The sequence below is a fragment of the Myotis nattereri genome (genome assembly GCF_964212035.1).
Source record: "Myotis nattereri genome assembly, chromosome: 6".
In the NCBI taxonomy this organism is placed as follows: domain Eukaryota; kingdom Metazoa; phylum Chordata; class Mammalia; order Chiroptera; family Vespertilionidae; genus Myotis; species Myotis nattereri.
The window spans coordinates 95,823,992-95,844,047 of NC_138081.1; the positions used below are offsets into that span (position 1 = coordinate 95,823,992).

The 20,056-nt window shown below is 49.5% G+C and overlaps 3 protein-coding genes across 8 annotated transcripts in view; 2 read left to right on the forward strand and 1 right to left on the reverse strand.

The window, feature by feature from the left end:
- Positions 1–1,765, forward strand: part of TMEM181 (transmembrane protein 181) — a 37,538-nt gene extending 35,773 nt beyond the window's left edge. Inside the window, exons 16-17 of the mRNA XM_081093685.1 lie at positions 388–454; positions 808–1,765. Of these exons, the coding sequence (XP_080949811.1) occupies positions 388–454; positions 808–886 (146 nt within the window). The 3' untranslated portion in view covers positions 887–1,765. The remainder of the gene's footprint in view (positions 1–387; positions 455–807) is intronic.
- Positions 1,766–4,243: 2,478 nt separating this feature from the next.
- On the reverse strand, positions 4,244–10,575 carry DYNLT1 (dynein light chain Tctex-type 1). The gene is made up of 5 exons (XM_081093687.1): positions 10,502–10,575; positions 9,418–9,459; positions 6,268–6,391; positions 5,785–5,862; positions 4,244–5,482 (listed from the first exon to the last, which is right to left on the reverse strand). Exons 1-5 carry the CDS (start codon positions 10,526–10,528, stop codon positions 5,412–5,414), a joined length of 342 nt encoding a protein of 113 aa, XP_080949813.1. The 5' UTR covers positions 10,529–10,575; the 3' UTR covers positions 4,244–5,411.
- An 8,458-nt stretch (positions 10,576–19,033) lies between these two features.
- SYTL3 (synaptotagmin like 3) overlaps positions 19,034–20,056 on the forward strand; it is a 44,668-nt gene continuing 43,645 nt past the window's right edge. For 2 of the 6 annotated variants that reach the window (XM_081094784.1, XM_081094787.1), the window contains exon 1: positions 19,094–19,200. The gene's annotated coding sequence lies outside the window, so the exon portion shown is untranslated. Of the gene's footprint in view, positions 19,201–20,056 lie in introns of all 6 variants that reach the window. The other 4 variants (XM_081094785.1, XM_081094786.1, XM_081094788.1 and 1 more) reach the window with 3 other exon arrangements.

The following is a 20,056-nucleotide window of genomic DNA, read 5'->3' on the forward strand; positions in this document are numbered from 1 at the left end:
CCCATCCTCCGGACATTCTGTGTCTTTGTTACTGATGTTGTGGCCCCACCCCATAACAAAGAAACGGAATTTCCGGAGGATGAGGCCCAGAAATCAGGATTTTAAAAAGAATCCCAGGTGATTCTAATGTGCAGCCAAGGTTGAGAACCACTGACTTAGGGGAAGGACCGGGAGGCAGGCAGCGCCCTCCGCTTGTGGGCTCCCGGTTGCCCAGCAGTGCTGCTGCCCTGGCGGGCAGGTGAGAAACATGCTCGGGGCACAGAACACTGTCCCGCTCCCACAGATAGTAGTGGTGGAAGCTGGGCTTGAACCCAGCTCTGTTCAGCCCGTCCTAGGACGGCATCCTGTCCGGGCTAATGCCCTAGAAAATGCTCTGGTTGTTTTCAGAGTCGCAGCTGAAAGACAACCCTGCCTTCTCCATGCTCAACGACTCGGACGACGATGTCATCTACGGGTGAGTGCACGACACCTGACGGCTGTCCCGGGGGCACTCAGCTGGGGCCTGCGTGCGCGTACTGAGCAGGTGTCAGTCAGTCTCAGATGGTTTTCAGGGTGTCCTAGCTCGTGCTAGAGCTGGCGGTGTCACGTGGCTTTGCTTCCACGTTATCCTGGCTGAGATTGAATGGTGTTCTGTTTACTCAACACCCAACTGACCACAGGAGGCCAGTGCTTTCTGGATGGTGGGCCCTGGTGATGGTGCGGGTGTGAGTGGGCGAGAAAGGGAGCGAGATCTTGTTAGAATGGCCTGTGGTTGCGGGAGAGAAGCCATCCCAAGCGTCTTAGTAGCGAAGGTCTCTTTTATAACAGGAGTGACTATGAAGAGATGCCCCTGCAGAACGGCCAGGCCATTCGGGCCCAGTACAAGGAGGAGTCTGAGAGCGACTGAGCCCCTGGGAGGGCAGACGTGGGGGCCTGTCCTGCAGTGGCCTCCTGCCCTCCACACCTGCCCTCCCTCACCTGCCTGTGTGCGACTTGTCTTCTAGCAGAGATTTCCGGGTCCTTATTTGTTTACATATTTTTTAGAGGAAAACCAAAACTGAGGGCCAAGTTTAATGTTGGGCCAAATTTATTGTTAGGGTGGCTGCATTTATTTGGGAAGAGAGGCGCTGACACAGCCAAATTCTTTTTCAGAGATTTCAGATGAGCGAGAGCTTGTCCTCAGTGGTAGGGAGTGACTCCTGCTCTTAGTAGAGAGAATTATGTACTTAAAGATGATTTACTAATCCCACGTTGGTGGGGAGCTCTTCTGAAGGCCCACCGCATGGCAGCGTTCCCTCCCCCTGCCCGTGGTGCGTTTTCTGACTGAACTCCAGGGAAGCCTGTGTGCACGCTGCCTCTCGGGGGCAGTCCCTCCCCAGTGAGTGGCTGGTGCTCTCCCAGGACGGCAGCTCCTGTTAATGTGAAATGGGAAGTAATGGCTCAGGAGGGGAAGGTGGGTGGCAGGTCCCGCCCTTCACCCACTAGGGCAGAACGGTGTTGGGGCATTCGAGGAGGGTTTGATAGGGTTTCCAAGGGAAGAGCAGGTAACTGACAAGTTGCAGCTCTAGTGGGAAAGGTCTGGCTGCCATAGGTCTCCCAGGGGTTGTGTGCATATGTGTGCATTTGTATGTACGATGCTCACATCCATGGATCTGGAGGGATGGCCCTGTGGTTGGGGCAGGAAGAGGTGTCCATTCAAGTCCAAGGAACAGCACTTTCTGCAGCTCTGCTATGAGGACACCCAGTAGAGCTTTATTTTTTTAATAAAAGCTCAACAATTGATTGACATGTGACATTTCAATGGCTCACTTCTTTACTGCCAAAAAGCTTTTTAGTTTCTTATTTGGAACTAGATGAAAGGAAGTAAAGCATTTTGGATGGTTTATGGAAGAACCTCTTTGGGTAGAAGGTAACTTGTTGGGAATGTCTCGTCTGGCGGTCAGTCCCCTGGTGGCTGCCGTTCCTGTCCCACCGAGCACCCTGGTGGACACCCCTTGCTTCTGCTGTGACATGCTCGGAAAGGCCTCCAGCTGCCAGCAAGCTCATGGCAGACACCGATTGGCCTGGCAGATGCAGAGGTTGGGTATGGCTGTTCGCTGTGCAAACAGGTCCTGCACGTCCTTCCCCTGTGCATGAACTCTCAGCTCACCTCACGCTGAGCACTGCCCGCTCCGGGCAGTGCTGGGACCGCCTAGAGGTCAGGAGGGACTGCTCATCACTTCAGACCTTCCTTTTTAATTTAAACATCAGTGATAACATACCTTTAATATGGATTCCATTTATGTTTTTAAAGCTCTGTAAATATGAATGTTTGGATTACAACTGTATTGCTGCAAGGGTAATTCAGGTTTACATGGTTTTTTTATATTTGCAATGGTGTGTGACATTTTTTTATTCTGTGTGCTCAGAAGTGTTGGGAAAAATTTTGTTACCAAATTTTACAACCTCTATTAAGACTAACTATAAATAATATGTAAATTGACAAAACTTACTTGTGCTAATAAATGTAACCTAGTATGTGATATAGTTTACGTTTTAATGATAAAATAATTGTCCATAATTTGGAACACTGTTATTTATCAGTAAGTGTAAATTTGAGGCATTTAGTCACATAACTTAGAACTTTTTTTTGGCCTGTACTGTAACCATAAACTGATGACTGATATCTTCATATATTGATTCATCATGGTGTCAAGTGAAGGAAAGGAACAATATGGGCATATTTATTTACTTGGTGTAACTAAGTTGGAAACAAGAAAAAACTTACAAAAGAAAATCCTTAAGGGAAACAAATCATGCATTTTCAATTTCCCTTCCTGGTATATCATACATATCAACATACTAGGGGCCCGGTGCACGGGTTTGTGCACCAGTGGGGTCCCTCAGCCTGGCCTGCGCCCTCTCGCAGTCCGGGACCCCTTGGGAGATGTAGTAGTGTGCGAAGCGGCTGGCAGCCAGGGAGGAGCCCGAGCCCTGGCTGGGCTCCGCACCACTCCTGCTCATCCCAGCCCCACTGTGCCTGCCGCAGCTCACAGCGCAGCGGTAGCGCTGCCTGCCACTGCAGCTGCACTCGCCAGCCATGAGCATGGGTGTCTGGCGCCTGTCAGTCAGCTGAGTGGCAGTTCTGCTATTGCAGTGCACTGACCACTAGGGGGCAGCTCCTGTTTTGAGTGTCTGCCCCCTGGTGGTCAATGTGCATCAGTCACTGGTCAAACAGTCAACCAGTCGCTTAGGGTTTTATATATATAGATTATATACTCCATGTAAAATTTTGCTTAGAGTATATTTAGCAAATACTATATGTGCCCTAGGTGTTAGATTAAGACACTAACATCTGCCAGAAACTTTAAACAGTAGCAAGATATTATTATTTCTTTGGAGCCTCAAAGTTTTGCAAATTTAAATTATAAAGTCAAAGGGCTAACTTTAGTTCTTCCATGGTAACCGCTTGCATAGCATCATCTTTGGGATAACTTTTTGTGTTGGTCCCGTCTAGGGCGACCTGGAAGATGACCACAGGTATTTCAGTGTTCCTTGGGAGACTGTCATTATCTCTGTGGACAACAGTTCCTCTTGATTTATTATTAAATCATTACTGCAGTGAAGTGATGTGGTTTCTCTCTCTTAAGCCCCATTTGAAAGGCTAGAGAAGGCGATACATAAAATGGATTCAAGGTCAGTCCTGTATAGGATTAGACTGTAGTAAGCTTAGATACATTATGTACACCAGCCCACTAAATGGGGAGATTTATAAGACAAATGTCACCAGCCTCTAAATTTTGTGAAGTATTTACTAAAGCTATAGTTATGGTAAATAGGTTATAATGTGGGCAGTAACTTACTTCCTGGAATCCTTTTCACAGGGAACAACACAGACTCCAATCGAAGGGATGATTAAAAGGGATGCCTACAAACACTAAAGTATACTTAGGTATTTTAAGGGTTTTAGAAGGCAGTTGCCTTAGAGGTTAGGCTTTCAAAAAAAACCTTTTCCCCAGGCCAAAGGGAAGTTGCTTTAGTCTGTGACATCTTGTTATCCTGTTTATCTTGATTTCACGTGTTTTAGATATACTGGTAACTATACCATACTCTGAAATACAGGAGGATTTTTCTGCTACTGAAAACTGCCTTTTTACAAGAAGACTGTAAATATTTGTAAAATAAAACACACTAGAGTTAAAGCTTGAAAGGGTAGAGCTGCAAATTAGATCTTCTGTCAGTGGGCACAGTAAACCCGATCACAGAATGAGCACTGTAATCAGTTAAAATGAATAAATGTTTATTTATGGCAAACTTTGGGAGTGGCTTCGTTCTGAGCCTACCTTTTTGGTACATGTATGTTGTAATATTTGATCCTTTTTTATTACGTTGGTTTGCTCTTTGCATGTGGAGTTAACTTATCTTTCATACGGGAGTGCTTTCAGGACAAGAGCAGGGTTTTTTTCATTTCAGCAGGTGAACATGGAGTGTGTCTTTATTGCCAAGACAATGTGGCCCAAGGATGAGCACAAAGATGAGGTCACAAGACCAGGGTTTGGGGCCCAGCTCCTTACTTACTTGGATATAACTTTAAATCAAGCCAATAACCTCCAAACACATTTTCTATAAATAATGGTGCTAATTGTTGTAGATACAAAATGAATGATTGTGAAGGCATTTTGCAAGCCCCACAGTACTAAAAAATTTGTGTATGTGAGATTGCTACTGGAAATGAGAACACGTAGTACAAGCTGTAGTGCAGATCTGAGCCGTGTGTGTGCATTAGAGCTCCTGGCTAAGGGAACAGAGTCAGTGGGCCCACTTCCCACCTGCGCTCTAGGAGAGAGAGGGAGCCTTAGGATGGAGGTAGAAGAGATCTCACCAGAACACAGCAGAGCTGTCTTTGTGTGGAGAGAACCAAAGCCAAATTGCAGCTTGTTTTTGTTTTCCTTTTTGGTTTTATAGATGCTGAAGCACTAATTAAATATGAAGATTTTGTTTGTGATACTATTTAGACCAGCAGTCACCAACCGGTGGTCCATGAGGTCCGAAAGGTTGGCCACCGCTGATTTAGACTAAAGAAAAACAAACTTTAAATTGGAATAATTTATTCTAACAAAAGTACAAAGTATGGAAAAATTAGTGTGTTTGAATGATTTCAGAGAGTAGAGAAAGGTTCACACTAGCAGGTTGAGTGTTTAGCACCTTTGAACAGAGATATTCAGAGTGCGGACACGTGGCAGTCCAGGTTCCGACTGCCCAAGAACGATCCGTGATTGAGGGTGTGCTGATCACAGGACAGTGCGGTCATTTGGGTTTTTCTCTGCATGTTGAGAGTGCCACAGAAAACAAAGAGCGGGAAAGCTGTTCACTGAATTCATGGCTGGTGGTTAGAAGATCGGAGAGAAATGTTGAGACAGAGGAGAAAGAGCCTGGGGGGATGAGGTGGTCAGTCAGATGGACAGTCCGAAGGCGCTGACGATGCAGTACATGGTCTTATTCTCCCATCGCACAGTGCAGCTCCCTGCGGGCAGATGGCACTGAAAGTCAGGAACATGGGCCACCTCGTGTTGATGTCTCACTATCCGGCCCCAATACTCAGATACTTACCTCTTTGTGGTACATACATAAAGGTTGGCAAGTCTCTTTTCTATAAAATGCTTTAAAGGTAACTCTAATAAGCATGCATTCAGAGACAGGAACATCCACGCACACAGTTCAGGAAACTCGGCTTTGGACAATCTAGATCTCAGCAGGTCCAAGAAGACACCACCACCTCAGGAAAATGCCCACGACAGACTCTGACCCAGAGACTGAGAACCTTACCGTCAGTAGAGCTGTCCCAGAAGCAAGAACTCGCCGTGTGTAGTCCTGCTCCGTTCTTCTGCATAATTATACAGGTCACTTCAATGAAAACAACTTTCATTAGCAAAATCTACTTGGCAACACACATTTCTTTTTGCCCACTTTCAGCATATGTATATTGATCATGTGGTTGATGCTCATAAAAATTAAGGTCCTATGACACTGACAAACCACACCTGTCCCTTCCCTTCACTGCACACCTGGTCTACAAGCATCTGACCTGAAGTCCTGGGCATGCCCTGCAACTGTTCCAGCAGCCAACTAGGCAGGTGATGCCAGCTATGACCTAAAGTAAAGCAGTGTGCACAACACAAGTGACACTTCTACAGGGAACTGGAAGGTTGGGCACCACGCTGACACAACCACTCTCTTCTGACACTCGTCCTGCCTCTCATCAGTATTTCAAGAACCAGCATCCATATATACGAGAAGCAAATCCATTACCAATGTATTTGAATGGTTTTCCCAGCTTGGTGAGTTGGCTTAAAGTTTGTTCTACGACATTTGTGGTCCACTGGTTGACTTTGCTGTGCTGATAGGCGTTGCCGCCGATGGCACTTTCTATCGCCTAGAAGACAAAGCGGAGAGGAGTCACTAGCAGCGGAGTGCATCCAGCACCTTCCAGTTAGTATTCAAGTTCATCCCCTAAGAACTGCCGAAATACAGTTTGCATCAATGTAAGCTTATTTGTATCCATGAGATCAAATACACCTTTTGTTTAATAGGATCATATTTAAATAAGTTTTACATTTGTTTTTAAGAATTCATAATTACATGGGGGTCTGTCAACATTGTGAAACATTCTGACTTAAACCAGAAAACTTGAGTTTTTATGACAGTTACAACCTAAAATAAAAGTGTTCAGTGATCATCAGGTTCTGTTCTGAGCACGAGAGGACAGTGCCAGGACCTGGTTGTGCACCTTGGTGACAGGGACCGACTGCCTGGCACAGCCCAGTGATCTTGCTTTTGAGAAACAGAAAGCTACCTACGGTCACACCCTCATCTCTATCTACAGGAATTCCTGCTTCTCCGGGGACTCCGAGTAGTCACATTACACAAAGACCATTGGCATCCTGCTTCTTCCCCCCCATGCGTTTTAGCGTCTTATCACAGCTCCTTTGCATTCTCTGCCACACACCCCGCGCCCTCCAGCTCTGCATAAAGCGAGGCTGGGGGCTTAGGAGCCCCTGGATTAAAGGGGCCAGATTACTACATAATAATCAAGCTAAATGTCTAACTCTGAGGACCCTCCACACACACTTTGTGCCCAGTTCACTGTTCTTCAGGGACGGACGAAAACCTGTCTCTGATTTTGGACCCACCCAAACGTACTACTACCCAATACTTAGAACAGCCCGAGAGGACATCACCAAGCAAAGCTGTGGAGCCGGTGACCATGTGAAGGCAACACCACAACATTACCTCATGCTTCCAGGGAGACTGGGAAGCCTGCCTTCCACTTACCTGCTGCCTGGTAACCAAGTCAACGCTAATGCGGAAAACGAGGGAGGCCCAGGACACTTCATAACCAACTCCAGTTCCCACTGGCTCAGTGATTCACCCACCTTCATGCTCCCCCCACTCCTTCCCTAAGAAACACTATTTTGGAAAAGATAAAAGACAACTAAAAAAAAAGCACGCCTAATGCTGAATAATGTATAAGGCAGAACAGAGTCATTTTGTTTTTTGATGATGTTCACAAAAATAGGTTGTGGTTCTTTATCATTCTGGCAGTAGTCAATAATTTGTATTAATAATCTGGATTAGAATCAGTTCCAAATCACATACAGATCCTCGATGGTACTGTTAACTCACATCAACTAATGACTTTCTTGTAGCCAATGGCGTCACTATCTGCTCAGCTTACAGAGGCTCTTTCCCCCTCAGGCGGCCCAGCTCTCTGCAGCCCTCCCATCCCTCAGACACACTGTACACCCCTGCACAGGACCCTGCACACGCCGTCCCCGCCCTGGCACTTGGCCCCTATTCCAGTGACGGCGAACCCATGACACGCGTGTCAGAGGTGACACGCGAACTCATTTTTTTGGTTGGATTTTTCTTTGTTAAATGGCATTTAAATATATAAAATAAATATCAAAAATATAAGTCTTTGTTTTACTATGGTTGCAAATATCAAAAAATGTCTATATGTGACACGGCACCAGAGTTAAGTTAGGGCTTTTCAAAACGCTGACGCGCCGAGCTCAAAAGGTTCGCCATCACTGCCCTCTCTGCTGAGTTCATGCTGCTCCTACTCACTGAGTCCAGCTCTGAACTCCCTCCAGCACCAGCTGCTGTGGCAGCGGCCACTTCCCAGCGTTGTTACTGGACACACGCCTGCCTTCCCTGTCCCGACTGTAGACTCGAGGATCAGTCCCCTGCATGCCCCTTGGCTTTTTTTTTAAATAAATAAAGAACAAGAATCCTTTTTTGTCTCCCATTCTCATTATCGAAGGCAAACACCACAGTCTAATGATAAAGCAGGCAGTGTAGGAATGTAAGAAAAATAAGGAAACAAACAATGGCCAACTGAACCACCAGGTGTGCAGTAACTGGAAGTTCAATTTTTTACATCCACTCTCTTCACTAACGTTGGAAACAGTCACTTGTACACCATGAATCTTTATGCTAAAAGTTATAGAATCAAGCCTTAGTTACATCCAATAATAATACTAACACATAAAATTTCCTGTCTGGTTTAAAATACATAATTTACCTCATATGGGAGTAGTTCTTTTTTTTTTTTTTTTTAAATATATTTTATTGATTTTTTACAGAGAGGAAGGGAGAGAGATAGAGAGTTAGAAACATCGATGAGAGAGAAACATCGATCAGCTGCCTCCTGCACATCCCCCACTGGGGATATGCCCGCAACCAAGGTACATGCCCTTGACCGGAATCGAACCCGGGACCTTTCAGTCCGCAGGCCGACGCTCTATCCACTGAGCCAAACCGGTTTCGGCGGGAGTAGTTCTTACCTAGCTATTCTCTGAGGTTAAAAACTTATTTGAGCCCCAACCGGTTTGGCTCAGTGGATAGAGCCTCGGCCTGCGGACTGAAGGGTCCCGGGTTCGATTCCGGTCAAGGGCATGTACCTTGGTTGCAGGCACATCCCCAGTAGGGGGCGTGCAGGAGGCAGCTGATCGATGTTTCTCTCTCATCGACGTTTCTAACTCTCTATCCCTTTCCCCTCCTCTCCGTAAAAAATCAATAAAGTATATATTTTTTTTAAATATATTTTATTGATTTTTTACAGAGAGGAAGGGAGAGAGATAGAGAGTTAGAAACATCGATGAGAGAGAAATATGGATCAGCTGCCTCCTGCACACCTCCCACTGGGGATGTGCCCGCAACCCAGGTACATGCCCTTGACCGGAATCGAACCCGGGACCCCCCAGTCCGCAGGCCGACGCTCTATCCACTGAGCCAAACCGGTTTCGGCTAAAGTATATTTTTAAAAAAACTTATTTGAAATACCAAAACACAGGCAGGCTCGGCTGAAACCATTCCAAGACAGTGCTTAAAACACATTATTTTCACTCATACAAGCCAGTGCGCGAGTATTTTAAAAGTAGGCATGTCTCCTCTTACCTCTTTCACAATGTTGCTCACTTCGTCAACAACAAAAGTGGTCTGCAAGGAAGAACAGGGGCAGAGTTGGACTTAAAAGATTCCCGTCCATGGAGCACTGACTCATGCAAATCTAGGCGACGAGCACTTGGGAAGTGAAGACCGGAGACTCCAGCGCGGAGGGCTCGCCCAGGGGCCCGGGGCCGGGAGAGGCGTCGGGAGGGTTCTGGTTTGGTGTCTGCTGGGATCATGCCAGGACACAAAAGGCTGGCTTGGCACCAGAATTTAACCCCTCCATCCACGTCCACTGGCCACTGGGATCCTTGGCCCACATGGAAGCCGTTCGAACCGCGCACCGTCACAATGACCGTCTTCCGCTTCGCCAACAATTGTGCGCTTCAACCCCGTCTTCACCGAGACAATGAGGTGCCCCCGCCCCCACTGACAGGCGCTGTCTCACCGCCGGCTCGAACCCAAACCGAAATAACGGCCTTTATCCCCCAGGACGCCCGGTAGAGAGAGCCCGGTGCGCACGGCGGGTGAGCGCGGCGGCCAAGGGCGCGAGCGGGGGGACCGTGCGCACCGCAGACAAAGGCAGGCTCTCCGACCCGCACTCCGGCGCCTCGCCGACAGCCCGAGCATCAGACCCGAGCCCGGGGGGACTGGCGAGCTGCGGCTGTGCGTGCGCTCACGCGTGCGTGCCCCTGGGGTCGGCGTTAAAGCGCGGCCTCGGCCAGCCGGCGTCCGCGCGGCCCTGGGGCGCACCGGGCGTGGACCGCCCCGCAGGGCAGGGTCCGCATCGCTCATAGAAGGGCCGAGTGGCCTGACTCCCGGCCGGGACCAAGTGGGCGCGGCGCAGGCGGGAGGTGGGGCGCATGGGGCGCCGCGCAGGGAGCCCCTGGGCCGCCCCACCCCGGCAGGTCGGGGACACCCGGGCAGGCCGCCCGGGGTCACCGCGGAGCGCTCGGGGGGCGCGGCGCCGTCAGCCCGCGCGGGGTACGGCCGCCGCCCTCGTCCAGACACCCAGGGGCCCCCCACGGGCTGCCGCCTCCCACCCAGCCCGGGGCTCCCGGCCTCCACCCGCCCGTCGCCGGCCGGCAGTTACCTCTTCCGCAGTCTGGTAGTCTTCCATCTTCCCCGGCGCGTCGCCTCCGCCGCCCCGAGGAGAGCGCACTGCGCCGGCGCACTGAGGCCCAGGACTACCCGGCCCCGCCCTTCTCCAGCCCCGCCCTCCCCCAGGCCCCGCCCCCACACGCCCACGCCCGCCCCAAAGGCCCCTCTCTCCTCCTGGCCCCGCCCCTATGCGCCCACGCCCGCTCCAAGGCCACGCCTACGCCCCTCAGGGCCACGCCCTTCCCCTTGTTCCTCCGTCGGGCGGCGCGCCGAGAGTGGACTCGGGACTATCTCTTCTCGTCTCCGAGGTGGCGGTTTCCGCGGGAACCCGTTTGAGTAGCCTGGCAACTGCCTAGACCACGGCAGCTAAAACAAAACAAATGTAAGCAAAAACGAAGTATGCTAAGTGTACAGAGCCATTTCGGGGGGCAGAGTCGTCTGTGTGGGGTAATTTGAATATTCAGACGGGTGGGCACCTGGTGAACTGTAAGGTGACTTCTGACCTTGATGGGCAGCGAGGTATTGGTTACAGTCCCTCTGGGGATCAGGGGGGTCAGGAAACTTCGGCTCTGATAGGAACCTTCCTCTGGGGAGGCAAGTTTTCCACATAAATTCTTCCTACTATTTTTTAAAGCACCATTTAAAAAAGCATTCTGGGGTGGAAACTTTGTAAAACGCTGCACACTTACAGACTGCCTTCACCAGCACGACCTAGACGTACACTGGACTTGTGTTCGGGGTCTTTATGAAAATTAGGAATTGCTTCGGGCTCTGGCCGTGTTCTCCGAGAAGGGCTGGGCTGTGGGCCTGCTTATATGGACTCTGAGGCTGAGATGTGTGGCTTTGCGGACCATTTTTCTGGTTTTACCACACCCTTGAAGTCAAGCTGCCACTCCTTACCTCTCCAAAGCCCAGTTGCTAAAACCCACTTCCCATCCTCCCCGGGAAGAGCTGACGACAAGACCCCGCGGCGCCGCCCAGCCCGCCTGCAATCCATCAGCAACCCTTGCTGTTTCTACCCTATAGCATCCTAATTGCCACGCCGGCCGGCGGCGGAATCTGTTTATTCGCTGATGTTTCCCCGGCCCCTTGCGTTGTGCCTGGCACAGAGTAGGTGCACAATGAAAATTTATTGAATGAGTGCGTGCTTTCCACACACACACACTGGTTCTGAGAGAACTGGGGTGCAGGAAGATGCAACGGCCTGCCTCCTGTGGGTCAGGGGAGGAGGGCAGAGCCTGAGACACAGCTGCTGGGCCCGGACACCCGCTCTCCCACACGTGGTTTCTGCCTCACAGATTCTGAACTTGACTTTCTTTTTGAGTTTTGTTCTCTTCCTATGATCTCGCTTCAACTCGCCTGTTCCAGTTCTCAGTCTTGTGCCTCAGTCTACATGGGATTCCAGTCCGTGCGTGTTTTTGTCTGTCTCCTGGACATTCCGGCTGCCCCCCGAGAATCCATTTCTGGTGTTTTCAGTCGCGTGACCCCACAGGCCTGAGCCCAACGGGGCCTTTTCCCTCTCTTCTAATTTCCCCCTCTGCTGTGGCCTAGAGGAGCCGAGTGTCTTGGGGTTATGTGCAAAGCCAGAGTGAACAGGTGAGCACCTGCAGTTAAAGGCTGTGAGGTGTGGGACGTATTTTAGCCATTGCTCCACAGCCTTTTAGGAGCTTCCCAATCCAGCATTGGTGAGGCAGAGACTAGGGATACTGTAACTGAAAATCACCCCCATATTCATAGTCCCACTTTTTTGTAAATAGGGGGTTTGAAGTCTCCAGGCTCAGTGATGTTGCAGGGCTTGGGAGAACGCAGTGAGAGGGCCTGGCATTCTGCCCAGTGGATGTATACTCTGTGGGGCGGAGGAATGGGCAATCACTGGGGCATTTGGTCCAATCGGGGCTCCCAGCACCCCGATTGCCCAAGAATGCAGGTCCACCAGCCTCATGGCTGCCCATATCTCTGGGATTCAGCCACATTTTAGAATAATGTTTAGTTGCTGCGCAGTAAGTCAGTGGAGTGAATCTCGAGTTTGTTTTTCCATTTGGGAGTTAGCCGTAGATTGGCAGGTATTGCGTGCTTTCTTCCTTCGAGTCGTCTCCTAACTACACTCTTTAGAGAGAGGGATTGGTGTTGCCAGTGCCTTGATTTAGCAAGTGCAGGCCTCGCCATCCCAGCCATGCCACCTCAGCTGGCAAGTCAGCGGCCTCCGTGGGGTCTCGCAGTGTTGTCTGTGATGTGGTGCCCTTCACCATCCCGACCCAACCCTGTGGCTGTCCGAGTTTTCCTCCCTTTCCCTGTGCCTAGGAGTGCGTTACTGAGATGCGCCAAGTCAATAATAATAACAACAATAATACAAGGAAGCTGGTCATGCCAAAACACTGTAGTCTGAGGAATCTCATGCTGTGAGGAGCAGAAAATAAATCTGTGGCTGACACATATCTAAAGTGAGAATCCTAGGCTGAGAAATTCCATGCTAGCGAGATGCTGTCCGCTGGGAAACTCGGGCACGGTGGGACTGAAGTACCAACTGGAGTAGCTGTTGTGCTGAGCCCCTTGGGTCCATCTTCCTCCCAATCCTGGCTACCCCACCCGTTCCCTGGGGCTCCATCCCCCAGATTAACTACTGAGGGGTAGCTCATGGGCAAAACAGGAACCTCCAGCTGCTGTTTTTTCTGACGGTTGGTTTTTATACTATAACTAGAGGCCCAGTGCACAGATTCATACACAGTGAAAGGAAATTAATTAGAAGGTGGCCAGTGGGGCAGGATTGGGCCAGATGGGCCAGACATGCCCTGGAGCCAACCTCCCACGGTCCCTCTCCGGTGTCTGTGGAGTGAGCGGGGTCCCTCTGGCAGGTGGGGTCCCTTGGGCTGGCCTGCAGGGATCTGGCCAAAATCAGCTCTCCCAACATCCCCCTAGAGGTCCTGGAATGTGAGCGGGCACTCTGCAAAGTTGCTGTCGTACAGGGTGTGGAATGCAAACGCAAGTGTACAGTAAACCAGATTCAGGGCCGACAGGAGCCTAGAGGAGCCGAGGTGTGGAATTGCACAACATAACCCACGGCCGAAGGTGGAATTGTACGGCCCCACGAGGAATCGTGCTCCCTCCTCTCTGGTTTTGGGGTGCATCACCAGAGAACCGCTACTGCCAAGTCACTGCAGCTCTGCAGCTGCTGCGTTGAGCATCTGCCCCCTGGTGGTCAGTGCCCATCATAGTGACCAGTAGGACAGGTGGAGGGACACTTAGCATATTAGCCTTTTATATAGAGAGATAGTTATTAAATACTGTGTCAGTTCTGTGTATAGGAACAGACACAGCATAGGCTCAGCTGCAGAAACAAATGACCCTACACTCTTGGTGGTTGAGGACAGCAAAGATGTGTTGTCACTCACACCGCATGCCCATGGAGGGTCTGCTGTGGCTCTGCCCACGTCTCCTCCACGCGGGGACCAGGCCGGTGGAGCAGCGTGACTCCAGAGTTACTGAGGGAGAGAGAACGGTGGCCGAGTGTTGGCTAGGAAGGTGTTGCTCACAAAGTGGCGGGTGTCACCTCTGCACACGTTTTGTCGTCCAGGGCAGGTGCCTTGTCCCTGCCTGAGCTGACAGGGCAGGGACACAGAAGGGAAAAGAGTGCTCTCACCCGCCACACACAGTGTGAAGGCTTCCCTCGGGCATGTAGCACCTTCACGCTCTCTTTGCCGACTCCTGGCCATGCAGCCACTCGGCTGCTCCCCGACCTCCCTTACCCTCTGGTCGAACCCCGGGCCCGCCCTGTGTCAGCTCCCTTTGCTTTCAGATGTGATCTAATTTATACCTGCCCAGCCCTAGCCGGTCTGGCTCAGTGGGTAAAGTGTCGGCCTGCGGACTGAAGGGTCCGGGTTAGATTCCAGTCAAGGGCATGTACCTTGGTTGCAGGCTCCTCCCTGGCCTGGGCCCTGGTCAGGGCGTGTGCAGGAGGCAACCAATCGATGTATTTCCCTCACATCGGTGTTTCTCTCTGTCTCTCCCTCTCTCTTCCACTCTCTGTAAAAATCAATGGAAAAGTATCCTTGGGTGAGGATAAAATAATAATAGTTTATACCCGCCCAGCACCCAGGGCTCTGCTGTCTGCCGACTCTTCCCTGCTGCCCACTGTAGCCCGAGGCCCCAGATGAGTGGTCCCCAAACTTCGTTAATTATGCCCCTCGAGCAGGAACAGTTTTTGAGCATGTCTCCCACAAATGTGTATATTGCAACTATGATATATTAAACTATGAATCCATTTCCTAAACAATAAAGTTTACGTTTTTAGCTTTTGAAAAAGTGGAAGTTCTAAATTTTCGTAGTATATCCTACTGTTATGGGCTGAATTGTGTCCCTCCCAAAATTCACATGTTGACCTTTTCACCACCAAGTCCTGAGAAGGTGGCATTCTGTATTTGGAGATGGGGCCTTTCAAGAGGTTAAGTTAAAATAAGGTCCAATATGGCTGTGTTTTTATAAGGAAAGGAGATTTGGCACAGACACACAGAGGGAGGATGGTTTGGAGACAGCCAGCTACAGGCCATACCAACACTTCCATCTTCCAGGCCTCAGAATTGTGAGGAAATAAATTTCTGTTGTTTAGCTCTCCAGTCTAAGGTATTTGTTGCACCAGCCTTAGCAAAATAACTATTCCAGATTACCCTAATTTCTAAAACATTTTCCCCCAAACATTCCTAAATGGATGTATTCAGTGTCTTAAGCTACAAAAATAGTAATATTACTACTAAATAAATAGCAGTTACTAGTTATTGATTGATTGGTTGATTTTTATTGATTTCAGAGAGGAAGTTAGAGGGAGAGAGATATATTACATCAGTGATGAGAGAGAATCATTGACCGGCTGCCTCCTGCATTCCCCCTACCGGGGACTGAGCCCACAACCCAGGCATGTGCCCTGACTAGGAATCAAACTGTGACCTCCTGGTTCAACCACTGAGCAACACGGGCCAGACAGCAGTTACTATTTATTAGGAATCTTTTTAAGTCAGGGATCCTCAACCATGATCACTATGGCAGCGCCTGACATAGTAGATGCACAATAAATATTTATGAATGAATTGAATGAACTATATACTACCAGGGAAGCCTTGTGGTCGTCACCAGGAGACAGGCTCAGAGAGGCCAAGCAGTTTCCTGAGCATCACTCAGACCTGTCACTACAAAGTTTGCCCTCTGAATTCACTCTTCCCTTTAGTCATTCTAACCCTTCACAGCTCACCATCACCTCCTGCCCACCGCTGCTCCTCACCTGATGGAATGCACCACCTCAAGTTGTCACCCTCAGGCCAGGGAAGAGTGAGATTTCAGAACCAAAGAGCCAAAGTGATGAGCAAAGCGAACCTCATTTACAGATGAGGAAACCAAGTTCCAGGAGTGTTCAGAGAGATCTGGTGACTCCACACAACACACCCGATTCTTGGTCATCAGCTGGCTTGCCGGAATCATATTCTCTCAGTTAGAGTTCACACTGTGTCACCCTCAAGAGTGAGTTCAGGGAATGAAAAAAACAGTTCACAGAGTGGGAGAAAATATCTGCAATATAAATATCTGACAAAGCACTCGTGTCCTCAATATATAAAGAACATCTACAAATCAGTAACAAAGACAGGCAACCCAATAGGAAAACAGGCAGAAGACTTGAACAAGTCCAGCATCAAAGTAGATCTCCAAATGACCAATAAACATATAAAACGATGCTCAGATGACTCAGCTACACAAAACATCAGGGAAATGAAAATTAAAACCGTAATATGATATCACCCCTGGTTGACCAGGAAGGATAAAATAAGAAGGACAGATGACATCAAGTGTGGATGAGCATGTGAAGCAACTGGAAATTGTTGCTGGTAGGAGTGTGAGTACGGCCATTTTGGAAAGCTGTGGGTGGCATCTACTGACATTAAACATAACCTATGACACAGCAATTCCACCCTTACACACGTAACCAACAGAAACACGTACAAATACTCACCCAAGAGACTATATAACAATGTTTGCAGTCACACTATTCATAATAGCTAAAAATTATAAATAACACAAGCATCCATCAATAGTACAATAGATCAATTTTTTTAGATGTTCATACAATCTACACTAATAAAAGAGAAACATGGTAATTGGCGTACAACCGCTACCCTTTTCATTGGCTAATCAGCAAGATATGCAAATTAACTGTCAGCCAAGATGGCGGCTGGCAGCCAGGCAGCTTGAAACTAACATGAGGCTTGCTTGCCTCAGTGACAGAGGATCAATGATCCCCGCCTGCAGCTGCAGGCCTCTGAGTGGGCAGTTTAAGAAGCATTGTAACAAATACCGCAGGACTTCAGCCAGCAGATTCGCAACATTGTAAGCAAAGACCAGAAACCTACTTTCAGCCGCGCGGAGGCCTAAGATCTGGAGCCAAGCCTCAAGGTAAAGCTGGCCCAGAATAAATAAATAAATAAATAAATAAATAAATAAATAAAGGAGCGGTTGGGAACTTCAGTCACTCCCAGCCTGAAAACAGCCCTCAGCCCCTCACCCAGACTGGCCAGGCACCCCAGTGGGGACCCCCACCCTGATCCAGGACAACCTTCAGGGCAAACCAGCCGGCCCCACCCATGCACCAGGCCTCTACCCTATATAGTAAAAGGGTAATATGCCTCCCGGCACCAGGATCAGCGTGACAGGGGGCAGCGCCCAAACCCCCTGATCGCCCTGCGGCTCTGTGTGTGACGGGGCAGGGCCCCAACCCCCTGAGCAGCCCTGCTCTGTGCCTGATAGGGGGGAGCTCCCCAACCCGCCCCCTCCACGGGCCCTGCTCTGTGTGTGATGGGGTAGAGCCATAACCTCCCCATCGGCCCTGCCCTGAGTGTGAGAGTGGCGGCGCCCCAACCCCTTGATTGGCCCTGCTCTGTGCGTGACAGGGGGTGGCGCCGCAACCTACCCATCGACCCTGCCTTGAGTGTGACAGGGGACGGTGCCCCAACCCCCCAATTGGCCCTACCCTGAGTGTGACTGAGGGTGGCATCACAACCTCCCAATCTGCCCTGCTCTGTGCATGACAGGGCGGCGCCCCAACTCCCCAATCGGCCCTGCTCTGAGCCCGACCAGGGGCTGCACCTAGGGATTGGGCCTGCCCTCTGCCACCCAGGAGCAGGCCTAAGCCAGCAGGTTGTTATCTCCTGAGAGGTCTCAGACTGCGAGAGGGCACAGGCCGGGCTGAAGAAACCCCCACCCCCCGAGTGCACAAATTTTTGTGCACCGGGCCTCTAGTCCTATATAATAAAAGGGTAATATGCAAACTGACCTAACAGCAGAACAACTGGGAATGACTGGTCACTATGACACACACTGACCACCAGGGGGCAGACGCTCAATGCGGGAGCTGCCCCCTGGTGATCAGTGTGCTCCCACAGGGGGAGCTCTGCTCAGCCACAAGCCAGGCTGATGGCTGCTAGTACAGCGGTGGTGGTGGGAGCCTCTCCTGCCTCCTCAGCAGCGCTAAGGATGTCCGACTGCAGCTTAGGCCTGCTCCCCGCTGGCAAGTGGGCATCCCCTGAGGGCTCCCAGGCTGCCAGAGGGATGTCTGACTGCCAGCTTAGGCCCAATCCCCCAGGGAGCAGGCCTAAGCCAGCAGGTGGTCATCCCCCGAGGGGTCCCAGACTGCAAGAGGGCACAGGCCGGGCTGAGGGACACCCCCCCGCCCCCCCGAGTGCACAAATTTTTATGCACCGGGCCTCTAGTAAAATATAATACTGCAATGTGAACTTCCAGAGTGTTGTTAAAGTTCGATTTCTTTTTTTTAATAGAGTTTTTTTTATTGATTTCAGAGAGAGAGATAGAAACATCAATGATGAAGGAGAATCATCAATTAGCTGCCTCCTGCATCCTCCAACTGGGGGATTGAGCCTACAACCTGGGCATGTGCCCTGACCAGGAATCAAACCGTGACCTCCTGGTTCATAGGCCAATGCTCAACCACTGAGCCACACTGGCTGAGCAAGTTCAATTTCTTGATAGACGCATTCACTTTGGGAAACTTTATCAAGCTGTGCTTATGATTTGTACCATGTTCCTGTATGTATGCTAAACATCAATGCAATTTACCAAAAAAAAAAAGGAGTCCATGCCAGTCTTGTTCTAAATTGGTGTTTGAGTTGGCAGCTGATGTTTGGAATGTAGTCATTTACACTTGAAGTTAACGTGAAACCCTTGCAGGTGTGGGGACATTTGAGCATTTGGAGTCTCTGTTCTTGGCGGGGGGGGGGGGGGGGGGAGGGGGGGAAGGGGGGAGCGTTCTTGATAGGGGTGAGACATTTCAGTAGCACCAGCTCAGTCTTCCCTCCAGATAAAAATGGAAACTGCTGGCGTATGAGAGTTCCTGGGTGTGGTTCGGGTGGCTTTGTTCTCGGGGGCCCTGGGGATGTGGGGTAGCCACCGCGCACTCAGGGCCAGCGGGGAATGCACACTTCACCCCGTGCCCAACAGGAAGGAAGGAGAACTACGTCAGCTGTTCTAACACGAAGAAAAGTTGACTTCCTCCTCTTCGGAGCAGACTCCTCTGATCTCTTCTCTCGCAGTTGATTCAAAGGTAGGCTGAGCATCCAGGTACAGCGTGGGGCCATTTGGGGGCCGGGTGAGTAGAGGTTACAGCTGCAGTGACTTTTCTTAGATTGATGGCATTAAAAGGTGAGAAACAAAAGCAATGGTAAATTAAACTAAGGTGACTTGTCAGTTTATTGAATAGCATACATTTAAAATTCAGGGTGATAATGATTTAAATGATATGGAGGAAGCACGTTAGAGTTACTTAAAACAAAAACACTATCCCAAAGCTAGATGGTGTGAACTTTTTTAGGTGGTGGTACAGTGTCCAATTTCTTCTTTGGCTTGTGTGTTACTGTATGTATAGTTTATTACTGTTTTGCTCTGAGTCTGCTGCATAAATTCCGTTTGCTTGGATCAGCCATAATCTTCAGTTTGGAGGAGGAACAGAAATACAATTTTAAAATAAAAAAATTAAATTGGCTGGGGTCTAATTTAAATTTCTTTCAATTAAACTTCCTTAACGCCCAAACCAATTTCTTGGCAAGAGGAGAGATTCTGAGAGGAAAACGCACAGCAGATGTTAAGGCTCCATTGAGCTAGAATTGGTGTAGAAAAGGTTATCTGGCCAAGGAAGTGGGAAATTCTAACTTCTCTGCTCAAACAGAGCAGAAGGCTTTGGAGCTAAATGGACCCAGATTAGAATGTGACATCAGGTAAATTACTTAATCATGCCAGCCTCACCCTCCTCATCTGTAAAATGGGTGTACTTACTCCATCATGTTTGTTGTGTGTTGAAATGAGGATTGAGGTATGCAGAATACTTGGCACACTGTCTGGCCCAGAGTAAGCGCTAAATAGATACATCATAGCTGTTGGTACAGTTGTAAGTAGTAATGACAATTGTAAGTAGCACCTATAACAATATAATAACATTAATTCTCATTTCTTCACCCTTCCATAAGAAGATGTCAAGTATAAGCCATGAACATCATGGACT